The 22,574-nt window shown below is 40.3% G+C and overlaps 1 protein-coding gene across 2 annotated transcripts in view; it reads right to left on the bottom strand.

Moving 5' to 3' along the window:
- The window catches only part of DIP2B (disco interacting protein 2 homolog B), a 365,089-nt gene that overhangs the window by 193,351 nt on the left and 149,164 nt on the right, over positions 1-22,574 (bottom strand). For both annotated transcript variants that reach the window (XM_073613683.1, XM_073613684.1), the window contains exon 2: positions 10,962-11,033. In XM_073613683.1, the coding sequence (XP_073469784.1) occupies positions 10,962-11,033 (72 nt within the window). The remainder of the gene's footprint in view (positions 1-10,961; positions 11,034-22,574) is intronic.

The following is a 22,574-nucleotide window of genomic DNA, read 5'->3' as shown; positions in this document are numbered from 1 at the left end:
GAAAAACAGAGGACAACAAATAAAAAACGGAGGACAACAAATGAAAAACGGGTGAAAAATGGATGACTACGGATGAAAAATGGACGTGAAACGGATTACAAAAAAACGTGACTGAAATGATGAAATGAATGGTCCGTATGTGTGAAAGGGGCCTTAAACAAGAGCTTTACTATTCAATGCTCTAGCTGAGTATAGACTTTGCTTGTATTCCTCCGTACAAGTCAATGTGTATATTTATGAGAAAGGCATGGTTATATGTTATAAACGCATGGCACAATCACAATGGGTGCATTTTTAATGCCCAAGTACATTGGCCCTAAAATAACCACTGAGTGCGTACCTGAAAGGGGTCTGAGGGTGACAGGTGTTGGATAATTAATGTTGATAACTCACAAACAAGGCACTTGCCTTTCAAAACAATAAATATAAAAATCAAAGCGTTAATGAGATTTCTGTGCCTGGTACAATGATATCTTGTTAATATATCAGACTGTATCAAACAATAAGGTGTGAGAGAAACAATGGCAAGGTGGGTCCAAGGTCACAAGGTGGGTCCAAGGTCACAAGGTGGGTCCAAGGTGACAAGGTGACAAGGTGGATCCAAGGTGACAAGGTCACAAGGTGGGTCCAAGGTGACAAGGTCACAAGGTGGGTCCAAGGTGACAAGGTCACAAGGTGGGTCCAAGGTGACAAGGTCACAAGGTGGGTCCAAGGTGACAAGGTCACAAGGTGGGTCCAAGGTGACAAGGTCACAAGGTGGATCCAAGGTGACAAGGTCACAAGGTGGGTCCAAGGTGACAAGGTCACAAGGTGGGTCCAAGGTGACAAGGTCACAAGGTGGGTCCAAGGTGACAAGGTCACAAGGTGGGTCCAAGGTGACAAGGTCACAAGGTGGGTCCAAGGTGACAAGGTTACAAGGTGGATCCAAGGTGACAAGGTCACAAGGTGGGTCCAAGGTGACAAGGAGTCATCTGAAGCCTCCAGTGGTTCTGTCATTGTTTCCGTCAGCACTGCCAGGCTTCATGTTACCTCCATTTACCCGGCCCAGGCTCCACGACAGCCTGAATTATGAATCTCACAAACAATGCTCGCAGCTATTTCCAGGTAGTCTAAACCTCCCATATTTTAAACAATCATTTAGAGCTCTGGCAAGTATTATAAAGCAGAGAGAAGCTCAAGCAATGTCCCGCTGTGACTCGGCTCTGCGGTGCCTGAAATGAACTTCCCTTTTTTGGATAAGCTGGCACGGCGCAGTCTGACTCGCTGCCAAAGTGTAAAAAGCACCTTAAAGAGGAATTGACATTTCCACCTAACTATCACAAGCAATTCCCACCGAGTATGTAAAGAAAATAAATCAGGTCAATGTAAAGTGTAGTGGTGACGAGGGATTTCTGGCAGTCCAGGCACCAGTGCTGGCAAGATATAAATCATGAAACTCACATCAGCAAACGTTTATGTAGAATTCTTGTACCTAATGTAAATGTTATTTTAATACCTCAACATCCAGTGCAATCCAGTAAGTGTGAAGTAAAACTCCAGCTTTTATGCACACTATGTGCTGAAAGCAGATTTTTGTACAGTCAGGGCTCATTCACATGGGAGTGAAAGAAAACGCTAAATACGCCTTTTGTTTGCATCTATCTGTATGTGGCCCTATAAAAAAGCTTTTGGCCCAATCTCAGATCTCTCACCTTTTTTATTTTTCTGGCAGTGAAAATCACCATAGCAAGATCATGGAAAACTCCTGTGATAAATTTAGCATTCGTGAAAAATAAAATCTCCTGGATCATGATCAATGAAAAATTGGCAAGCATCCTTCTTGACCAACATCATCACTTTGAAAAGGTTTGGAACCCCTGGATTATATATCTCCAGTGTTCGTGAGAGGTGGGATGGAGGGGGGCTGTCAGCATTCTGGAACGTGGTGATTGGCTAGATTTCTTCTTTTCTTTCTCATCCTCTCTTTTATTTTTCATCCTCTTTCCACCTTTTTCTCCATTTTCTAACTTCTACCTGTTCTTTTTTTAAATGCCTTGATGTGGGCTATAGTACCACCTCTGGCCTAGTTTATGTATGGAAACGCAGTGTTCTTCGGTTTAGTACAGGTAATTCTAGTTCAATCTCACAGCAGCCTTTTATGGGATCCCCCCCCCTTTTTTCTTTTTAATCTTGAATCTTTATAGGAATGATAGTCCTGAATTGACGTATGTGCTAGTATTATCATTATTATACCTATACTGAATGAACCACCTCAACCACTGCACTTCATCCTTTTCGCATGCCTCCATCTTGTCCTTCCAGATGAAGAAGTTCGTGGACAGTCACTAGAATATTGTGTAGTTGGTATGATCAAAATACGAAGGCTTTTTATCATCCCCATTGTAACACCGTTGTTTGACAATTGTTTGTACAAGTTAGTACTTCATTGTCTAAATCTCATTTCAATAAAAACCATTGGAAAAGAAAATAAATCTATGGGCCCATGTAGAGAGATGTGCTAGAAAGTATAATATTCCACTGCTTTCAGCAACGTAAAAAAAAGATACAGCTGCGTCCGGGGCCGTATTTATAGTGCTTGCATGTAAATATCCGATCTAACTGCACTCTATTGATTGTTGCCACTGTTTAGAGTCGACATCAGCAATTTGTAAGCAGTGGTGCCTGCACCGATGAGAATACACAATTGATGTTTACATATCAGCCTTGAATAAGTCATTCATGTGGTCTTGGCGTATGCGCAGAATGAAATATATAAAAAGAAGGGAGGAAGCACCGACCTTGTGCATTATCAAAAATAATTTTAATGAAGGTAAAACAGCAATGGTTATACTCGCATACAAACTGGAGAATTGTTTTGTGTACGCACAGAATGATCCTGGTCAGTTCATTATTAAAATTCATGAATGGCTGAAGAGTCGACATGTAAACATCAATAGTGTACAATCATCAGCACCAGCACCACTAATACCCCACCACTAATCCAGTTACGTGGACCAAGAAGAATACACGAAAAAGTATCAGTTAATTCCACTTTTTCCGTTTTTCATTATACTACTTTCCTTTATACTGGCTTTTCAAAAGAATAAATCGAATAATTTAGAGGCTGGGTAAAAAGTTTAATGCAGCACAACACTTTTGGTGGTTAAAGTGCATCTCTAGCCAAAACATTTTTCAGCTTTGAATAAAGAAGGGAAAAGGACATAAGCTTTTTCTGGAAGATTTTGATTTCTGTTACATTCGAGAAATTCCCCCTTCACTTTTAGCAGGGCATAGACTATGAGTTTTTCTTTCCTGCAACTACAGGGGATGAAGGTAGCCATCCCTTCTGGGAAAACACAGTGATTACTGCTAGTGGTTATAGCCATCGTCGATAACTACAGGTTAAGAATCCAACATGCTGGTTGTACCCATCGATGGATCAACTTGGGTATTATCAGCCTGCCCATAGATGGATTGAATCTCGGCTGGTCCCTGCTGAACCTGCCAAGATTCGATCCATCTATGGTCGGCTTTAGCTTCAGAGGCAACAGGTGTGAGCCCCCATTGAAAGAATTAGCCTCCATTTCTGTAATTATGGATTTCCCATTACTTTCTGTCCCAGCCACAATGATAAAAACCTGACAAGGGTTGTAACCATTACCCACTCTAAACCAAACAAATGCTGGATAAAGGAACATTTTAAAATATACAATTCTTTCATAGAGGTCTAGATACCACACAAGAAAGAAGAACACATAAATATGGTTCCATAAGAGGGACAATTGGCATTAATGCTAAAGTCTATCCATCAAAACAATATGGTACTCATAAGATACCATCTTAATGTATACAGGCCTGCTCACGTATACCCCGCCTTTTTAATGAAGTGCCCATCAATGAATGTTTGCTTGTTTCCAATCATTCGGGAGTCAGGACACAGTCCTCCGCCGCTGCTGCGCCCCTGACACTATGTGCGAACAGAGCAGCCGCTGCCTGCTGATGCTGAGATTTAGTTGCTTGTTGCAGAGAGAGAAGAGAGTAGGAACACCAGTGGCCGGGTGCCCCCTAGGCAGCAGTGCACCCTAGGCGGCTGCCTAGTTTGCCTAGTGGTAGCAGCGGCACCGAATGTATAGTCTTTGTTATTAGTATGAAACTGTACAGCTGTTGTTCAAAAATGGTCACACCGTACTGCTTTGCTCATTCCAATTGTAAGAAAACGACTGAAACAAAATTCTTGCCCTTCATTCTTTTCCTGGATCAGCGATTCCCTAGTTAGTAAAGCCAAAAAGTACCATTGTCCCAAAGCCTGCAGCTTTATAAACTAAATTTGAATTGATAGATCTCATATCTATTCTTACAGGTTCCCTTTAGAAAAAGGAGCTTCTAGAGACCTGGACCTACATTAGGGTTAGTTCACCTTTCCAATAAGACTTACAGTACATGATATTTGCCAAACTGGATGATAAATTATTATGCTGTTGGCAAACATTTTTATCAACATTCAAAACTGTTACTAGTAAGCCAGCCGCACCTCCCGCAATGCCCTCTCATGAAAGTTCCAGCCAGTGTATGTGCGCCATCCCAAAATTAAACTAGGAAGGTCAAAGAATTGGGTTAAAACAAATGCTGCAATTCAGCTACATGTCTGGCCCATCCAAATGTGCGGTTAGGCCATCACATTGAATTGTGGGAGATGTAGTTTGATGACTAGGCACTGAACTGCAATTCCCAGTGATCAAGCAACATGTGCCGCCGAGTGCAGAAATGTGCAGTACCCAGGAAATGATGTTCTCGGGCACATCTTTTAAAAGAGACCTTAAAGTAGAATTCCAGGTTTCATGTCACACATGTAAAGAGCTGGCCCAAACAATTTCCATCACAGAACAATGCTGCCATCAGGTTTGCTATAGTGTACTGTAGCAACTCCAGTCCTCAAGGCGCCCCAACAGGTCATGTTTTAAGGATTTCCCTCAGATGAAACGACTGTGGTAATCACTAAGGCAGTGAAACTGATCAAATCAATTGTGCAAAATAATGGAAAGCCTAAAAAAGTTATCTGTTAAGGCGCCTTGAGTACTGGAGTTGAGAAACACTGTACTGTAGTACCATTTAGCTACATAACATAAGCAGTGTTGTGAAGCAAGAGGCGGTATGGGCGACTTCCTGTCTACTGCTGGAATTAAAAAGAGTCTGCCTGAGTGCCTCTCCACCATTCAGGAGGAGCCTTGTATATTTATCAACGAATACAAGGTTTCCTCTGAATGGCTGAGGTGGAAATCATGACATTATCTACCCACCTCAGACAATTAGAAGCTGCCTTGTATTTAGTGATAAAAAATACGGCTTCTCCTATGCTGTGTGCCCTAGACCTTTTCACATATCTGGCATACCCAATCTACCAATTCTGCTCCCCAGACTTCAAAGACTTCAGTGGAAAGCTTGACAACAGGTTGAGTCGAGCCACGATGGACTATGGGTAGTGGGCACAGTGCAGGTCTATCAAGGTTTTGGAAAAGAGGCCATGCAGCGCCACAAAGGCTGCACAGCCAAGATCCCCCTGTATTTATAGATGTCGTCTAATTACAGACTGTTGTTTAGAAGAAAAAAAATGACAGTTATTTTGCAGACATTCACACAACAGATCACTAACAATTCTCATTCTCGCAATCCGAAGTGTGGAAACAGGGTGGGAAAAAGAAGTAAATTTAGCTCTAAGTTAAACATTGAAGTAATTTCTTTTTAGGCTGGGCTGAATTTTATTACATTTCATGTGGTATTTAGTTTTGCTCATTAAACTGGAATGGAAATTTCTAGTGGTCCGCAACACTAAACAAAAGTTTTCTTGTATTTATACATCTGCAGGCTTTAGTGATCACTATAAAGAGCAACGAATATGAGTATAATGCAGTAAGCCACTGTACCTACTAAACAATCGTTCATCAATTTTGGCATACTAAAAGATGATTGGTTGCTGTGGATTACTGCACCTCATTGTTGATTTGGGGCTCTTCATATAGGCCTCACGCACACAGGACTTTATTTTTAACTCTCCTAGAAGCCAGTAGCAGTTTTGCAGAAAAACCGCCTGACGCTCGTAAAAGTGTCTAACGCTTTTACAAGTGTTTTGGTGCCTTTGCAGGCATCAAGCGCTTGAGTGTTAATGAATTTAATTGGCCAGAATAAATCATTTATTCTGGCCATTAAAATGAATTAAAGCCAAAGCACTAAATGTGCCTAGCGTTTAGACGCATTTATAAACATGAAGTGTTTTTTCCTGTCTCTAGAGTCTCCTGCAACTAAACGCTGCTAAAAATTTGTGTGTGCATGGACACATAGGGGTGAACATGGAGGGGAGTTTAGAGGCAGGAAAAAAAAAAAAAAACACCAAACGCTCCTAGGAGCAGCTGTAAAAACGTCCTGTGTGCATGAGGCCTAAACCTTTAACATTTTCAAAAATGCATGTCACAATAAAGAACAAAAACATTTCTAAAAGTGGAAGTTTACAATACTAAAATCTCTAAATCCAAAAGGCATCCGCAATCTAAGACTATAACCTATCTAGCCCTGTAAAGAAATCGCTATACATACATACATACCTTTTCCAAAGCCACTCCACTCTCTTGCTGTGGAAGCGCTGCAGAAGAGACAGCCGACAACAGCTGCGAAATGCCAGGGAAGTGACGTCACCCATAGAGTTACTATGGGGATTCCATTGCCGGCTGCCTCCTCTGCAACCGCCTCCTGTATAGCAATTTCTTCTTTACAGGGCTAGATAGGTTAGTCTTAGATTGTGGATGCCAGAGATTTGAGTATTAGGGTGAACTTCTACTTTAAGCAATGACCAAAAGCCTTTCAACTGAATGAACGGAAGCAGAGACAAATGATTTCGGAACAAAAGTTTTGTGTCCCTTTAACTAAGCAGGCAGTATTTATTAACCCAATCATCCATATAGGGTGACCAACAATTTCATAGAATTTACAGGTGTGTAGGAGAAGATCTACAGTGCCTTGCAAAAGTATTCACCCCCTTGGCTTTTTTCCTATTTTGTTACATTACAGCCATGTTTTTTTTAATGTGAATTATATGTGATGGATCAGAACACAATAGTATAAGTTGGTGAAGTAAAATTAGAAAAATATATACATAAAACTATTTTTCAGAAATTAAAAACTGATAATTGGCATGTGCGTATGTATTCACTCCCTTTGTTATGAAGCCCATAAAAAGCTCTGGTGCAACAAATTTCCTTCAGAAGTCACATAATTAGTGAAATGATGTCCACCTGTGTGCAATCTAAGTGTCACATGATCTGGCATTACATATACACACCTTTTTGAAAGGCCCCAGAGGCTGCAACACTTAAGCAAGAGACACCACTAACCAAACACTGCCATGAAGACCAAGGAACTCTCCATACAAGTAACGGACAATGTTGTTGAAAAGTACAAGTCAGGGTTAGGTTATAATAAAATATCCAGATCTTTGATGCTCCCCAGGAACACCATCAAATCTATCAACCAAAGGGAAAGAACATGGCACAACAGCAAACCTGCCAAGAGACGGCTGCACACCAAAACTCACAGACCGGGCAAGAAGGGCATTAATCAGAGAGGCAGCACAAAGACCTAAGGTAACCCTGGAGGAGCTGCAGAGTTCCACAACAGAGACTGGAGTATCTGTACATAGGACGACAATAAGTCGTACGCTCCATAGAGTTGGGCTTTTTGGCATAGTGGCCAGAAGAAAGCCATTACTTTCAGCAAAAAACAAAATGGCACGTTTTGAGTTTGCGAAAAGGCATGTGGGAGACTCCAAAAATGTATGGAGGAAGGTGCTCTGGTCTGATGAGACTAAAATTGAACTTTTTTGGCCATCAAAGTAAACGCTATGTCTGGTGCAAACCCAACACATTACATCATCCAAAGAACACCATCCCCACAGTGAAACATGGTGAAGGCAGCATCATGCTGTGGGGATGTTTTTTAGCAGTCGGGACTGGGAAACTGGTCAGAGTTGAGGGAAAGATGGATGGTGCTAAATACAGGGATATTCTTGAGCAAAACCTGTACCACTCTGTGTGTGATTTAAGGCTCGGACGGAGTTTCACCTTCCAGCAGGACAATGACCCCAAACTCACTGCTAAATCAACACTTGAGTGGTTTAAGGGGAAACATGTAAATGTGTTGGAATGGCCTAGTCAAAGCCCAGACCTCAATAAAATAGAAAATCTGTGGTCAGACTTAAAGATTGCTGTTCACAAGCGCAAACCATCCAACTTGAAGGAGCTGGAGCAGTTTTGCCAGGAGGAATGGGCAAAAATCCCAGTGGTAAGATGTGGCAAGCTCATAGAGACTTATCCAAAGCGATTTGGAGCTGTGATAGCCGCAAAAGGTGGCTCTACAAAGTATTGACTTTAGGGGGGTGAATAGTTATGCACATTGACTTTTTCTGTTATTTTGTCCTATTTGTTGTTTGCTTCTCAAAAAAAAAAAAAAAAAAAATCTTCAAAGTTGTGGGCATGTTCTGTAAATTAAATGATGCAAATCCTCAAACAATCCATGTTAATTCCAGGTTGTGAGGCAACAAAACACGAAAAATGCCAAGGGGGGTGAATACTTTTGCAAGGCACTGTATATTACAGGTTAATGTAGTAAAAACATGTAAACCATAGCAAGCTCGATGTACATTTGTCAACATGTGGCAAAGGGTTCACATATCATGGAAAATGGGATTGTTCTAACAGAAGGAAGAAGCAATTACACATTTAACTGCTATTGATTTATGAAGCATTGGTATTTATGATATTAATTTACATAACACCTATTAAATCTGCAGCCCTCTACATTACATATTGATCTAACCATGCCATGTCCTCTGTAGCTCGTGGTATATCACTACAGCCAATTTTCTTGCTTACTAGTACTCAGGTGCTATAAATCAGATTCAGGCTGCTTCTACATAGCAATTCTATATACAAGCTATTAAGCATCCCTGACAACTCATTGGCAGGCCTTGGTACGAATACATTTAATCCGCAAATTGTGTGCAGGAATCTAGAGCAGCTGTAAATTATTCTGCCAGTGTTGGCAATTACTGCATGTCTTTGTCACCTAACTGATGTCATATAGGTGATTTGGGTCCCCAGTGACACTTTGATGACAGGATCACATAAACTAAACTCTCAATATTCTTTGGAGTCCATCCATTACTGCTCAGAGCACTAATTCTGTCGATGCTACCTTGCAAGTAATTGAGTTTAAACAACATCTCAACCAACAGAAATCACGGGAGACAAAATGCCATTCTGATGCTGTGCCACAAAACACTGTCTATATCATAGAGCACTTAGTATCACTGACCCTGCTTACAAGTGTATTAGGCCGGAGGTCTGCCTCCATCTTGCATCTGCTTAAAGAGCAACTTAAGGCTGCCGTCTGGGAAAATAACGCAATCGTTCCTCAAAAAGTCCCAAATATAACTTTAACCTGAGTTACTGTATGTATAATCTACAGCAGCCAGATTAACATTGTACTACGATACAGAACTGGTCTACAGCCTCTCAGTATATGATTCTCTGCTGTGGAGCCGATTCTTCTTTTCATGCTTTAATGCAGAAGAGGAATCCAGGAGGAGCAAATGCCTGTGCTCTCAAAGGTCCAGAACCATGGTTATTAAGATGAAACTACACTGCATCTGAGCACTACAAACCAAAAGCTCTGCTTAATCATTTTTTTTATATGCAAAGCAACCCCCCCCCCCCCCCCCCCCATCCATCCATGTCTCCAAAAAAAGTAGATCAGCAAGTTTTGAAATACTCGGACCAACCAGTCTGGCGCCAACAACTATGGTTGAATGTCATGCCATGTGATTGGCTGATTAGCAACTTGTGTTACCAAGGTATTGAACAGATGTACCTAATAAAGTGGCCGGTGAATGTATATATTATAATATATATTATAATCCCTTTGTCAAGTTCTTTGTCCAGCTCCTTACTATCCATAATCCATCTTTCTGGCTTATGTAGATTTTGGGTGTATCCTATGGGCTGGTAGGCGTTTTCCCAAAGAAAGGAGAACCTTTCTTATATTGCGGACATCATTTGTGGTGTCTATCATCTACCATTACAGATATGATTGACGTCTAATTCATTTATTTACTGAATAAGTAGGTGTGTTTTTGTTTGTTTTTTGTCCTGGCTTGAGCGAACCATCTTATTAATATTTTATATATGTATGCTAATGTTATTTTGTAATTATATATACATTTTTTCTATATATCTTTAGTCAGAGCTATACATAGTACTCAATTTATGTGGTCCTGAAGAAGTGGGGTTCCCGCGAAATGTGTAGACTAATGATCAACTGAATGCAAGCTTAATATCAGTTTTACCTTCTAACTCTGTACTGTATGGTATATATAGACATTTTAATATCTTTTTTTAACATGTAATTCAATAAAATTTTGTAAACGTTTTTATACAAATCCAGTGTGGACTCAAAGTTCTCAAAGGCAAATTCAAAATTCCAATTTGTTCTATTTTGCTTGTGTTAACATGTATAGATACCTGCATTCATTTTCTTTTATTCATGCTTTTTTTTGACTTGGTAATCCTGAGAATAACACATCTCCTGTCGTACGCATACTCCTTCACTATATCTATAGAGGGAGCCATGGTTGTCACTTGCTGGTCTGCAAACATATCTGTCTTTGTTCATTTCCATTACATGGGGGGTAAAGGAGGTAGCATTTTCTCCTCAAAAACAACATACAAAACATTGAAGACTCCACTTTTGGGCTGCAGCTGAAAAACCATTTTTTTTTTTTTTTTTTTTTAAACCATTTTATAACCGTGAACTTTTTTTTTTTTTTTTAAAGAAAGGTAAATTTTCGCAGTACAGCTACAAAAAACATGATCAACTATGCTGCATTGCTAGTTACACCATGGTGGAAACAAATGGCTTCCTTTTAAGAAGCATCTTACCTTGAGTCTGTGGGATATATGGAGCCAGAAGCTTTGCCCTTTTCTTTTCATAGCCCTTTTGCGTAATGTCTCCTGTAAAGAACAAAGAACCATAAATGAATTTACAGTATAACCTCACATCAATATCTACAATTGTGTACACTTGAACAAATCGGTCTGTAGTATTAAAGGCGGTAACGATTCTCAGGATTATATTGTGTATGTAATTGCTATAATAGACTTAAACTCTTAATTCAGTGTTGGGTATGCACTTGTCTTGTACTGCCACTAGGAAGAAAGATAATGAAATATTCCTGCCGTTTCTCACATTTGACACAATCTGACCATATAAGATCTGTCTTTACAGATACACAAATCTATGGGATTACCATCCCGTACCACTACCATCTTTTTCTTGTCACTTTTACAATTCTGCTTTACCAATTGCCATGGGCAGACAGATGTTTTCATTCCAACAAAAAATGCAGCAATAATGATGAAAAAAATATAAGCTCATTCCATCTTTTTCTAGCAATCTTTTTTTTTTTTACCGGGTCATTGAACAATACTATAAAAAAAAAAAAAAAAAGCAGATAAAAATAGATTACAACCAGAACAATTGTATAATACGTATTTTTTTATCCGCATCGTGTGGACTATAATGTGAGCTATTGGAACCCCAGTAGGATGAAAACTGCACCAGTACTTAATACATAACACGACCTGCACTGTAATGCAATTTCCCTTCTATTTTCCAGAAATAACAAAAGAAACTGGACTCCATCAATAACGAAGGGCCCAATCACACCTACGCGGCAGCGATTCAGCTCCTTTTTTTATTGATATTTTCAATGTGCATTGTAACATGTTTTGACGCACTATCATACTATTCCACACACCACACAATGCTGTAGAATGGAAGGAAAGCTGAACAGGTCATATTTTCTAAATCGCAGAGATGTGAACACCACATTTTTTTTTTAACATTAGGACTATGTGCACACGTATTTTTAGTGCACTGTAGCACTTGCATTGTAATGGTACAGTAAGAATGAAGCCTAATGCCAAAAATGTCCTGTATCACTATTACAAAAAAAAAAAAAAATAGACCAGGCGCTGAATGACTAGTAATGCACACAGATCAAAGCTCATGTGTACTAAGAGAGGACCAGCAATATAAAATTTTACAAATATTTAATAATTCCTATTTAAAGATCGATCCACCAATTTTGTTGGCTAGAGCTCGATCTTTTAAAGAAACAGCCAAAACTATACAATGCAGGCATTCAGGACTGAAGGGGCTAATATACATCCATTCCAGCCCATATACCCCATGAGAAACCCAAAAACAATGAAAGTAGAACCTGGTCACTTTGACATAAAATTTAAACCTCTTGATATGAACAAATTCAGAGTGACGCACTTTATGTTTCCTGAGAGTTGGAAGACAATCCCTGAGATACAGTCCTTGACAAACCCCAATCTCACTATGAAGAGCAACCCAAATACATCACTTTCTACTCTCCTTACTGAAACCACAGGAGATAGCAAGCAATGTCACACCTTTCAAATATTTAGGTTTGGACCCTACCCCCCCTAAGTCAGATTCCTCACATCACATACTGAATAAACCACCAGCCTTTTTTCTCCCCACCATATGTGTAGAAATGGGTGGGTCGCCTTAAGCAGAACTTAAGTGTCCCTCTCTACACCCCCCCAGCCCTGCCATTAGGGCTGGTTCACACCACATGCAGTCCGGAGTGTCTTTTCTCTTCATCAAAAACTAATGGACAGTAGGGTACATGGATTTCAATGGCAAGGTTCACACCATTGCACTGTGTTCCAGTACAGATAACAAAAAAAGTAGAACATGCAGCGACATTTCTGCAAGGAACTGCATTGCAACACAGCAAAACACTTCAAAAACACACCAGAATGCATTACAGAAAAAAAAAAGCCAGGAAACTTTGGTAAAAAACTAGAGAAAAAAAAACGAATTGGAACACATTGAAAAACACATTTAAAATACACATGCAGAAATGCATCTGGACTACGTTTCTGTGGTGACCTATATAGCATGGACGCAGATGTGCTGGAAGGGCCCTGTGCAGCCTTCAGATCTCCTAGCAGGGTCCTTTGGCACATCTGCGATTACCCACGTGTTGCGACTTCCCTAGTAGCCATCTTTGATTTGGGGGGGGGGGGGGGGGGACTAATTCTAGGAGACGAGAAATGAGACAGTGATGCTTTTCAAATAAATATCAGCAGTTGAAAAAAAAATTATGTCCATGTATAAGAGGGAGAAGGGAGGAGACGGGCAACATGACTTATACTTTAATGTGAAGGCCAACGAGATTATATGCTCCACTTTGCCCACAAATCTTTCAGAAGAAACAAGATACAGAAATTGGGTTTAAAATCTCAGGTGGTACAGAGTTCCCTTGACTCTACATAAGGACTTTCCATAAACCTCCCACCTTTTGTCCTGGTGATGTCAGCAGGCAATACTTTACTTTATAATTTTTTTTAGGATGGCCTGTGCTCAGACTCTCCTGAGACGGGGGGCCTAATCAATAATAAGGGAACTTACAGCAGATATTTACCTGGGTAGGGACCCTGCAGCCTACTTACTACATCTGAACCCTCTAAGCAAATGCAAATACAAACATTGTCTTCTTAATACACTTGATCAGTGTGGATAGAGTATACATCCCCCCCTCCCTCCCCTCGTAAACTTGGCATTGTGGTGTTCGAAAGTACACAAAATTTTGGAAAATGTGGTACTACTGGATAACTAAAATGTAAAAAAAAAAAAAAAAAAATACAAATTTTTTTACATTTTAGTTACTGTGAGAATTGTATATTTCCTTTGTTGCAAGCATTGATTCTGGGTGTGGCACTGACTTTATTTATATTTAAGGTATTACTGGATAGAAAGAAAAAATGGGCGGGACTTTAAATGAGGTACAAAAGACGTGTCTTCATCCCTATATTGGTTACAAAGAGGAGAAGTTTGGGACTTTAGATGAAGCATATGACAGACCATAAAATGAATATTTATTGTCAAGGAGTAAATCTAGCACATAATATATACATGCAGAATTCATATATGTACAAAACACAAACACATTAAATATATATATATATATATATATATATATATATATATATATATATATATATATATATACACACACATACATATAATGTGTTGGTGTCAAAGCACATGCCAGTGGGCAGTATACAGGGCTCAATATGATGAGTAAGAAACAATAATAATTAAAACCGTAGGAATATAAAAAGAACATGGTAGATTGAAGTCATGACTACATCCTAAATAGGCCTGATGTGTTTCATGGTATAAACCACTCTTCAGGGGCGAATGCGTCAGCATGTCTAAAAACGACCATTAAATCTAATAAACCTCAGAGATAATGTAAATATGTATAATAACAAGGAAAGGAAGTATCTAATCCTACAAAACTTACATGGAGCTAATAAGCAAGACATACGGTATGGTCCAACCAGGGACCCGTGGGTGTCAGATGCATGAGGGTCATGGCATCTGTATGTCATATGCCTCCATCCCAATTATATATGCATAAATGCAAAAACGGATGGGACTTTGAATGAGGCACAAAAGAGGTGTCTCCATCCCTATATTGGTTACAGAGGAAAAGTTTGGGTCTTTAGATGAAGCATATTACAGACCATAAAATGTATAGGCGTATTTATTGTCAAGGAGTATCTCCTATGGTGCAAGGTTCTCACTTCCACTTTTATTAGTATTATGTCAGGAGAAATATGATTACTTCCCGAAGAAAAGGTGGGCTCAGGAAGCCCTTTATTAGTACCCTCTTCCTCCCTGCCCATCCTCCACCCACTCCCACCCGACCCCCTGTCCTGGCCTTACTATACAGGATGTAAGGCCAACGTATTACCAAGAACCTGCTTCCATTAAAAGAGACAGCCAACCTCATCCAGATGTATATTTAGGCTTGACTATTGTTTGTATATGTACCCTGCTTTGCTATTAAAAAAAAAAAAACCTTATTCTGTCACCTGTATGTATGGAAAATGAAATATGTGCACTGCTGTACCAACATGCCTTCTTTCAATTAAGAATAATAAAGACAGCAGGGATGGCACAGTAAACTGGATCAAATATATACTGCTTTTTATTAGATATAATTACTTCTGCGTATCATAATAGGGAATTAGTTTAGCCCTTAAAATAATGTTCTACATTAAATAAGCTATTAGTAACTGTGGCTTACAGTATTTCCTCCTTTCCTGAGAATTTTATCATAGAAAAAACACAGATAATAGAGAACCATGATAACATTATAACTGTGCAGTGAGTAACCAGCCATCTCAACTTTCACGTCCTCTACATTAGAATGGTGTCACTCCTCTCCAGCATGCAGGGATGAGCAATGTGTTTATTCTGCAGGCACATTGCAGTGGATGGGGGGGAATTCTTGGGCAATGCTACAAATCAGCAACATGTGCAGTACTGTGAGTCAACTACACTTTGTTGATGCTAGAAATGCCTGTAAAAAAGATTGCTAGTAAATAGGATTAATTTAAAGATAAAATATCTTAGGTGCAAGGTATATCATGTGCAGGTGTTGACTGGTATGTACTGGTAATGAGTTGTGATGAGCTCATGAGAACACCAGCTAATTGGTCAATTTCCTGCATTACTCCTTAATACCCAACAGGTCAGACGATTGAGTTGCATTACAGATTACTGACTACAATTATTCCTGGAGAAGCAGGTGCTGACCTGAGAAACGCATTTGAATTTTTGATACCCTAGTACCTACTTGAACTAAATAATGGAACCATGTACTGTGGATTCAAAAAGTTGAATAGGAGTATTGGGGTATCAGGAGTAAACTGGGGCATATAAAGTTTATATGTATGCGGAAAAGCAACCAAGTTGTATTTTACATCCCATATTCCTAATAAGGTGAATAAAATGTAATTTTACATAATGTTGTTATGAGTTGGCACCTTTAAAGTCCTGTCGTTTTTCTTTGCGTATGTATTAAAAAGGCCCTAACAATTTCAGTTGTGGTACCATTAACAGTGTTATAGACATTAATATGTCCTCATTTTTATGGTCTGGGTTTGCTTCTGAAGTTAACACTACTTCTTCTCATACTCAGTGGTCTCCAAACTGCAGCCCTTTGCTTGCCTTTATCCGGCCCTTGTGGGACTATTCTTCTCACTGGTATGAGTCACTATTCATCCCATTGACACCAACAATGAGGCACTTTTTCTTCCACTGACACCAACAGTGCAACATAATTCTTCCCACTGACACCAAGAATGGCACGATTCCTCCTACCAATAATGGGGTACTATTCCTACTAATGACACCAATGATGGGGCACCATCCCTCCCACCACTATCAATTATGGGACAACATTTCTCCTCCTACTGGCCACAGGTGCTATATAATTTTCTTTTACTCCCACTGATCAACATCAGGCCTGCGGCATTATTTACATACTTAACTATATGACTTAAATTATACATTTGACTCGGGCATTTTCTACTCCCGATGGCCACAGTCTAGCCCCCCTAATGTCTAAAGGCCAGTAAACTGGACCTTTGTTTAGAAAGTTTGGAGAGTCCCCTGCTCATACTTGTGCCATTCTAGTGCCTCAGAGTACTGAAAACACTGGATCAGCGGGACCTCAAGTCAACTAGCCATCTGGCCTCAATGATACTTTATAAAGTCATATTAAAAAAACAGTCGTAAACAGACTTGCTCTGCAGAAATGCATATATTGTGACGGCCTAAATAAAAGTGCACATGTAGAGTCACTTGAATGATGCCCACAATTAAAGTTGGCCATTTTCTGATTTCACCTGTCAGAGCTACAAGTTATTTTTCAATTATATATTGTTAGAACCTACCTAAACATGCCATTTAAATTACACACAGTTAGACCTTACACTACGCAGTCATTGGAAAATTTTTATTAATCTATAACGTCAAAGCTGAAACATGTGCCCAGTATGGAAATTAAACTGATTTAAAAGAGAACTTCGGGAATTAAAAAAACAAAACAATTATACTCAAATAAGTGAATGCAAAAGGTCTTATGCTGCATCTGTCCCCGCTGCCTCTAAGACTGAGAACTGAGTGATCAAAGACTGCTTGGTTCTCGTTCCTCTGTGAGCAGAGAGCCGGTGACTATCAGTCACCGGCTCTCTGCTCTGCCCCTCCAGCACTCACTGGAGCACTGAGCTGTGGAGGCGGCAGGAGTGGCTGGCTCAGGCTCTCAGCGGCACGCTAACAGGCTGAGCCAGCTGTCAATCCAGAGATCTGTGTTGATCAAAACATTAAAGTCAGGTCGATCCAGAGCCTGGACCGGCTAAATGACGTCAGCGGAAAGTGGACTGGAACCGCTGTTGGCTGAAAATGGGTCACAGGAGTGAAGAACAAAATGCATGGATAGTGTGATCCATAAGAGATGTAGGGCCAAAAGAGCTTTGGCCCTAGTTCTCCTTTAAAATACATTTAGACTGGACTTCTAAAAAGCAATATAGAAAGGTAAACCTATGTAAAATTGATCAGACATTAAAAATATCACCTGGTGTTATCAGAAGGAGCACAATCTGTTGTCATAAAAACACAGACCTTCAGACTGAGCCACACAAATTCCAACGAGTGGGAAGACCTACAAACATGATGAGTCACTGCTATAGAATCAGACACAAGTGGCTGTCTAAATAACAAGGCACAAGCTGTTTATTCTTTGATATTTTTCTTCCAAGAAAAAAAAAGTACAATATTACTCACTGACCGACCACGATTTTGGCAGCTTTGATCTACTACTGGAGATTCTAGACAGGCCTACAGAGTTAGGCTGGATGGTGACTCAACCAATAACACTTAACACAGAAGTATGCTGCTCACCAGATCTTCCCTCTTTGAACTCAAGTTAAATTACGTCATAGGCCTACAGCTTACTTCACAACTAATTTAAACAGTGAATCATTGCATGTCTGTACATTAAAAACGGCATAAAAAGAACCCTCCACCGCTTACCAAAATTGTGCGATTTCAGATGAAGTTGCACAAATTCAAAGCAGCAGTCAATGTAAATGGGGGTTTAAGACACAAGAGATGTCAATCATACACAGTGGCCGCTGGTGCTCCATTGGTCAGGGGGGACGGCAAATAAACCTGAGACATCTACCTACCACCCCACCCGGTCGCTGGCTCGCTCTCCAGTTACCCCCCCCCCCCCATCCAGGTCGCTGTGTCTCCTCCCAGCCAATCGGGTCACAGTGCTCGGCGCCTTAAGGCCACCCCTTTTTGAAGCCGATTAGCGCCTCAGGCTCTAATCATGCGTTTCAAACAACCCCCCCCATTTAAATCCATGCGTCCGGCGCCCTGCATGTAGATTAGGGGCCAAGCGCATGGATTAGGGACGGGCTGCCACTGATCATACATCACTCCAGTATTTGTTCTGTGTAACAGCTACTGCCTTGTCAGCATGTAAAAGCTCAGCATTCAAATTCTTCCAAAGTAACCCGCACCAGGGGACTTGTCCAAATAATGTTTAAAATAGCTCCTTTTATTATATTTGCACAATGAGATTGGGACAAATCACCCTATCAGTAATGCTCTCTCTCAAGCCTGGAGTACTTATTTTGTCATGCTGTCACTGTGCAAATATAAATGATGAGCTATTTTAAACAGTCTTTGTACAAATCCTCTGGTGCATGTAGCTTTGTGAAAAAATGTAAATGATTGAGACATTTGCAAACTGGTGACTGGGCTGTTTTTGCATCTTTTTTTCCCAGCAAGGTTGTGTTGCGTTTTCACATCATTTTAACATTACTGCTGCTATGTAACCTGTACTTAAATCATACATCTACAAGTAGCAAATCTGTTTTGTGCAAAAGAAGCATGGTAAACATAAATGTGTACTGCAACCGCAGTGACCAAAGGGATTGAACCACAGCTAGGCCAAATGCAATCCAGGGACCAGTGTTCCATGTGCTAAAACCAGGGCAGAGACTGAACTTAAAAAGCACTATATGGAACGTATAGTGGTTTTGTACATATTTTCTGACTATTATGGTCAGACTATTATGGTCAGCACTAAAAAAAATAATCAAAAATAAAATGTATTTTTGTTTGTTGTCAGGTAAATAAGAAATATTTATAATAAAATTAGTCTTCCAGCTAGTCAGCAGGAAGAGCTTTAGGCTTCTTTTCACATTTCACTAAGTCTCCCGAGTCTCTTCTGGGGGGAAAACAAAACTAAAAAAAAAACACCTAAAAGTTGTTTACAAAGCTCAATAGCTAAAGCTGAAATTTACAGACACAAAGCGGTGGCTCAACCCTCAAGGCAGCCATACATCGTTAGAATCAGGCTAACTGAGCAGGGACCAGCTTGTACAGATGTCGATCTACCAGTCGACTTCTGTACAAGCTGCCTGTCGGGTTTTTCCTAAACGAGCTGTGCCACTGGTTAAAGCCAGAACTGGAAGGCTCCCCGCTGTAAGAATACAATAGTATTCAGCGGCAGTGAATACTCCATCCAATTCAAGTGTGTGGCTTGGGAAATTGGGTCTTTTTTTGTTCAACCCATTTCAATGATAATTTGTCTGAAAGATGGGATAACTACTTGTTCCCTCTGGGAATCCTTTGTCATATATTAAAGAGAGGATAAAATATGTAAATTTATCATGTAACAACAGTTATAAACTTAAATTAAAAAAATAGAATTGAACCTAAACTATTAATCGAAATGCACTTTTAAATAACATTTTAAATACAAAAAGGACTGAATAGCAATATAGTATCACATATCACAGTTTATGAAACTGAAGGTTTCCTTTAAAACGGAGATGTTTGCATGCATTAACTGCCCAGCAGGGAAACCAAGAAGCTCTTGATCCCTTATGACATACTCTCTCTGGAATTTGCTGGGCTGCAGTCGGTATAGGTAAGTGTTTATTACACTGCCTTTACAGAGATGCCATTTCCTGTAGCTTCTGCCAGCCTACACACATACAAAGCCAACATTTTTGTGAGCATGAACACTGCTTATAAAAACCAAAATGTTTCTTATTCAGGGCTTCCTGCTCTGTCAAACAAGCAAAGAGGGAAAGGCCACTTATATCTGAACATAAACACGGATATCCTGTCAAATTTACTTGCTGTAAATTGTAGCAGCAGGAAATGAAAATGACAACAAGAGTGTTTAGGGTCTCAAGAACAGATCAGTCAGTAATGAATCAAGGTAACACTCAGGGAAGGCCGTGCTTTCCAGCAGGAACAGACAAGTGACAGCAGAAAACATTTTTTCTTTACTTTTTTTGTATGAGTATAGGTCTATGTTTGTCCCAAGCATATCTGAATCCACTAAGGCCCCATGTACACGAGATGCTGCTAAACGGACGTTCAGAGGCAGTTGGACGCTTTTTTCAACTGCCCCTGAACTCATTCAATGTTATCCTATGTGACCATGTACACAGCCTCATTTATTGCCATTTTTTAAGCAGTTGCATTTAACAGCGTTCCTTTGAAAGCAAAAAAATGGGTTCAGACGCTGAAGATTTCCACGTTTCAGACGCCAAACGCGACTAAACGCGGTACCGGCATTTAGACACGTTTTTGTTTATAAGTGTTTTTAAAGGTGCCCTATTTTTTGGACATTAAAAATCTCAAAAATGATGGCGAATGATGAAAAACCATAAAAAAAAATTTTTAAAAATTGTAATTGCTTGCAATGATTCATAGACTATTTATATACCCTAATGAACCAATGATCCAAGCTAATACACCACTAGCATTGCTGTTATCCGAAGTATAATTGGAATTTGACCCATATGTTGTTAGATTTGAACAAGCAACTTGTGGCAGGTGACGTGGCAAGTGGACAATCCACAACTTGTGGCAGGTGACATGGCAAGTGACAATCCGCAACATGTGGCAGGTGACGTGGCAAATGACAATCCGCAACTTGTGACAGGTGACGTGGCAAGTGGACAATCTTCAACTTGTGGCAAGTGGACAATCCACAACCTGTGGCAGGTGACGTGGCATATGACAATCCGCAATTTATGGCAGGTGACCTGGCAAGTGGACAACCCGCAACTTATGGCAGGTGACCTGGCAAGTGGACAATCCGCAACGTGTGGCAAGTGACAATCCGTAACTTGAGGCAAGTGACACGCTAAATACAAGTACACTGCTGCTCTCTCAGCTGCTGCGACTCACAAAATGGCTGAAACAGTTAAATAATACTGTTTTTTGAGCTTGGGGAGGGTCTTCTGATGTTATCTTAACTAAACGATTCTAGACGCAAACACTGTAAAAAACACGGCTAAACGGGCATTTTAAACGCCGGTTTCAAGGTGTCAAAAAAAATCGTTCAGAGGACTTTGCCTCAGCGTCCCGTGTACATGGAGCTTTACTGTTAGCAAACTCAGAACTTCTGCTCCAAGTCTTTTCCAAGCATCAGCTATTCTTTCAGAAAAATAATACTTTCCAAGATTAGTTTTAAACTTTCCTCCAGTTAGTTTGAGGTCATGTCCCCGTGTTCTTAAGCTTGGCTTTGCAGACAGCCCCGAGTCTTGATTGGCTATCACAGTGATCAGATGCATAGTATCTTTTTCTCCTTGTTAGAGGGGAAAAATGCAAACAAAAATGCATGTAAAAGAAAAAAAAAATTTAAAATAAAGAAAAAGTAGCTAGATCGGGGTTTGATCTAGGTCAGTGTCGGAGTTAGGGTCAGTGTATATACTTTATAAAGCATAACCTTTCCTAAGAGACGCATGAACAGGTTCGTTTTCTGGCTGGGTTCAGTAAGGTTTGGGTCACTGACCTGGAACAAGTATGCAAATCTGTGAAGTCAGAATAAAGTTGGACAGCCTTATCTGCATATTTGTTCCTGTTAACGGGAACAAAATATTGATGCAAAAGGGCAAACATGACAAGAGAGGAACTATCATTTACTGAAGAGGAAGTAGCAATGGCAGCCTCTATGTCTCTCTCAGTAAGCCCCAGTTCATACTACCGCAATTTGTCATGCGACCCCAGAGTTCAAAGTCGTGTGACAAGTCGCACCTGATTAATGGCAATGGAACCGTCCCAATTGGTACGACTCAAGTCGCTCCAACTTAAAAAGAGGTTCCTGCACTCGTTTTGGTGCGACTTCAACACAACTTGCATTGGACTTCTGTTAAAGAAGTCATATGCAAGCCATGATGAAGTCGCACAGAGATGTCAAATTCAAAGCCCCAGCAGTATGAACAAGGCACAAAATGTCTATAACCGCTTCCGGACCAGCCGCCGCAGTTATACTGCAGCAGGTCGGCTCCCCTGCGCGAGTCATCATAGCTGTACATTAGCTCTTTAAGACATTTTAGCAGGCGTGCGCCCGCAGCGTGTCCCCAGAGCATATGCAATTGCCCGGCAGGCGCTTTGACCGCTGGGCACCCGCGATCGTTCGTGACAGAGCGAGAACCGCGATCTGTGTGTGTAAATACACAAATCCCGGTTCTCTCTGGGGAGTACTAAGTAGGAATACTGATCGGTCTCCTCCCCTAGTCGGTCCAATGCCCCCACAGTTAGAACACACCCAGGGAACACAG

This window comes from Aquarana catesbeiana, linkage group LG02, assembly GCF_042186555.1.
Source record: "Aquarana catesbeiana isolate 2022-GZ linkage group LG02, ASM4218655v1, whole genome shotgun sequence".
NCBI lineage: Eukaryota > Metazoa > Chordata > Amphibia > Anura > Ranidae > Aquarana > Aquarana catesbeiana.
Note: the sequence above shows the minus strand (reverse complement) of the source record. Positions and strands in the feature narration are given on the sequence as shown.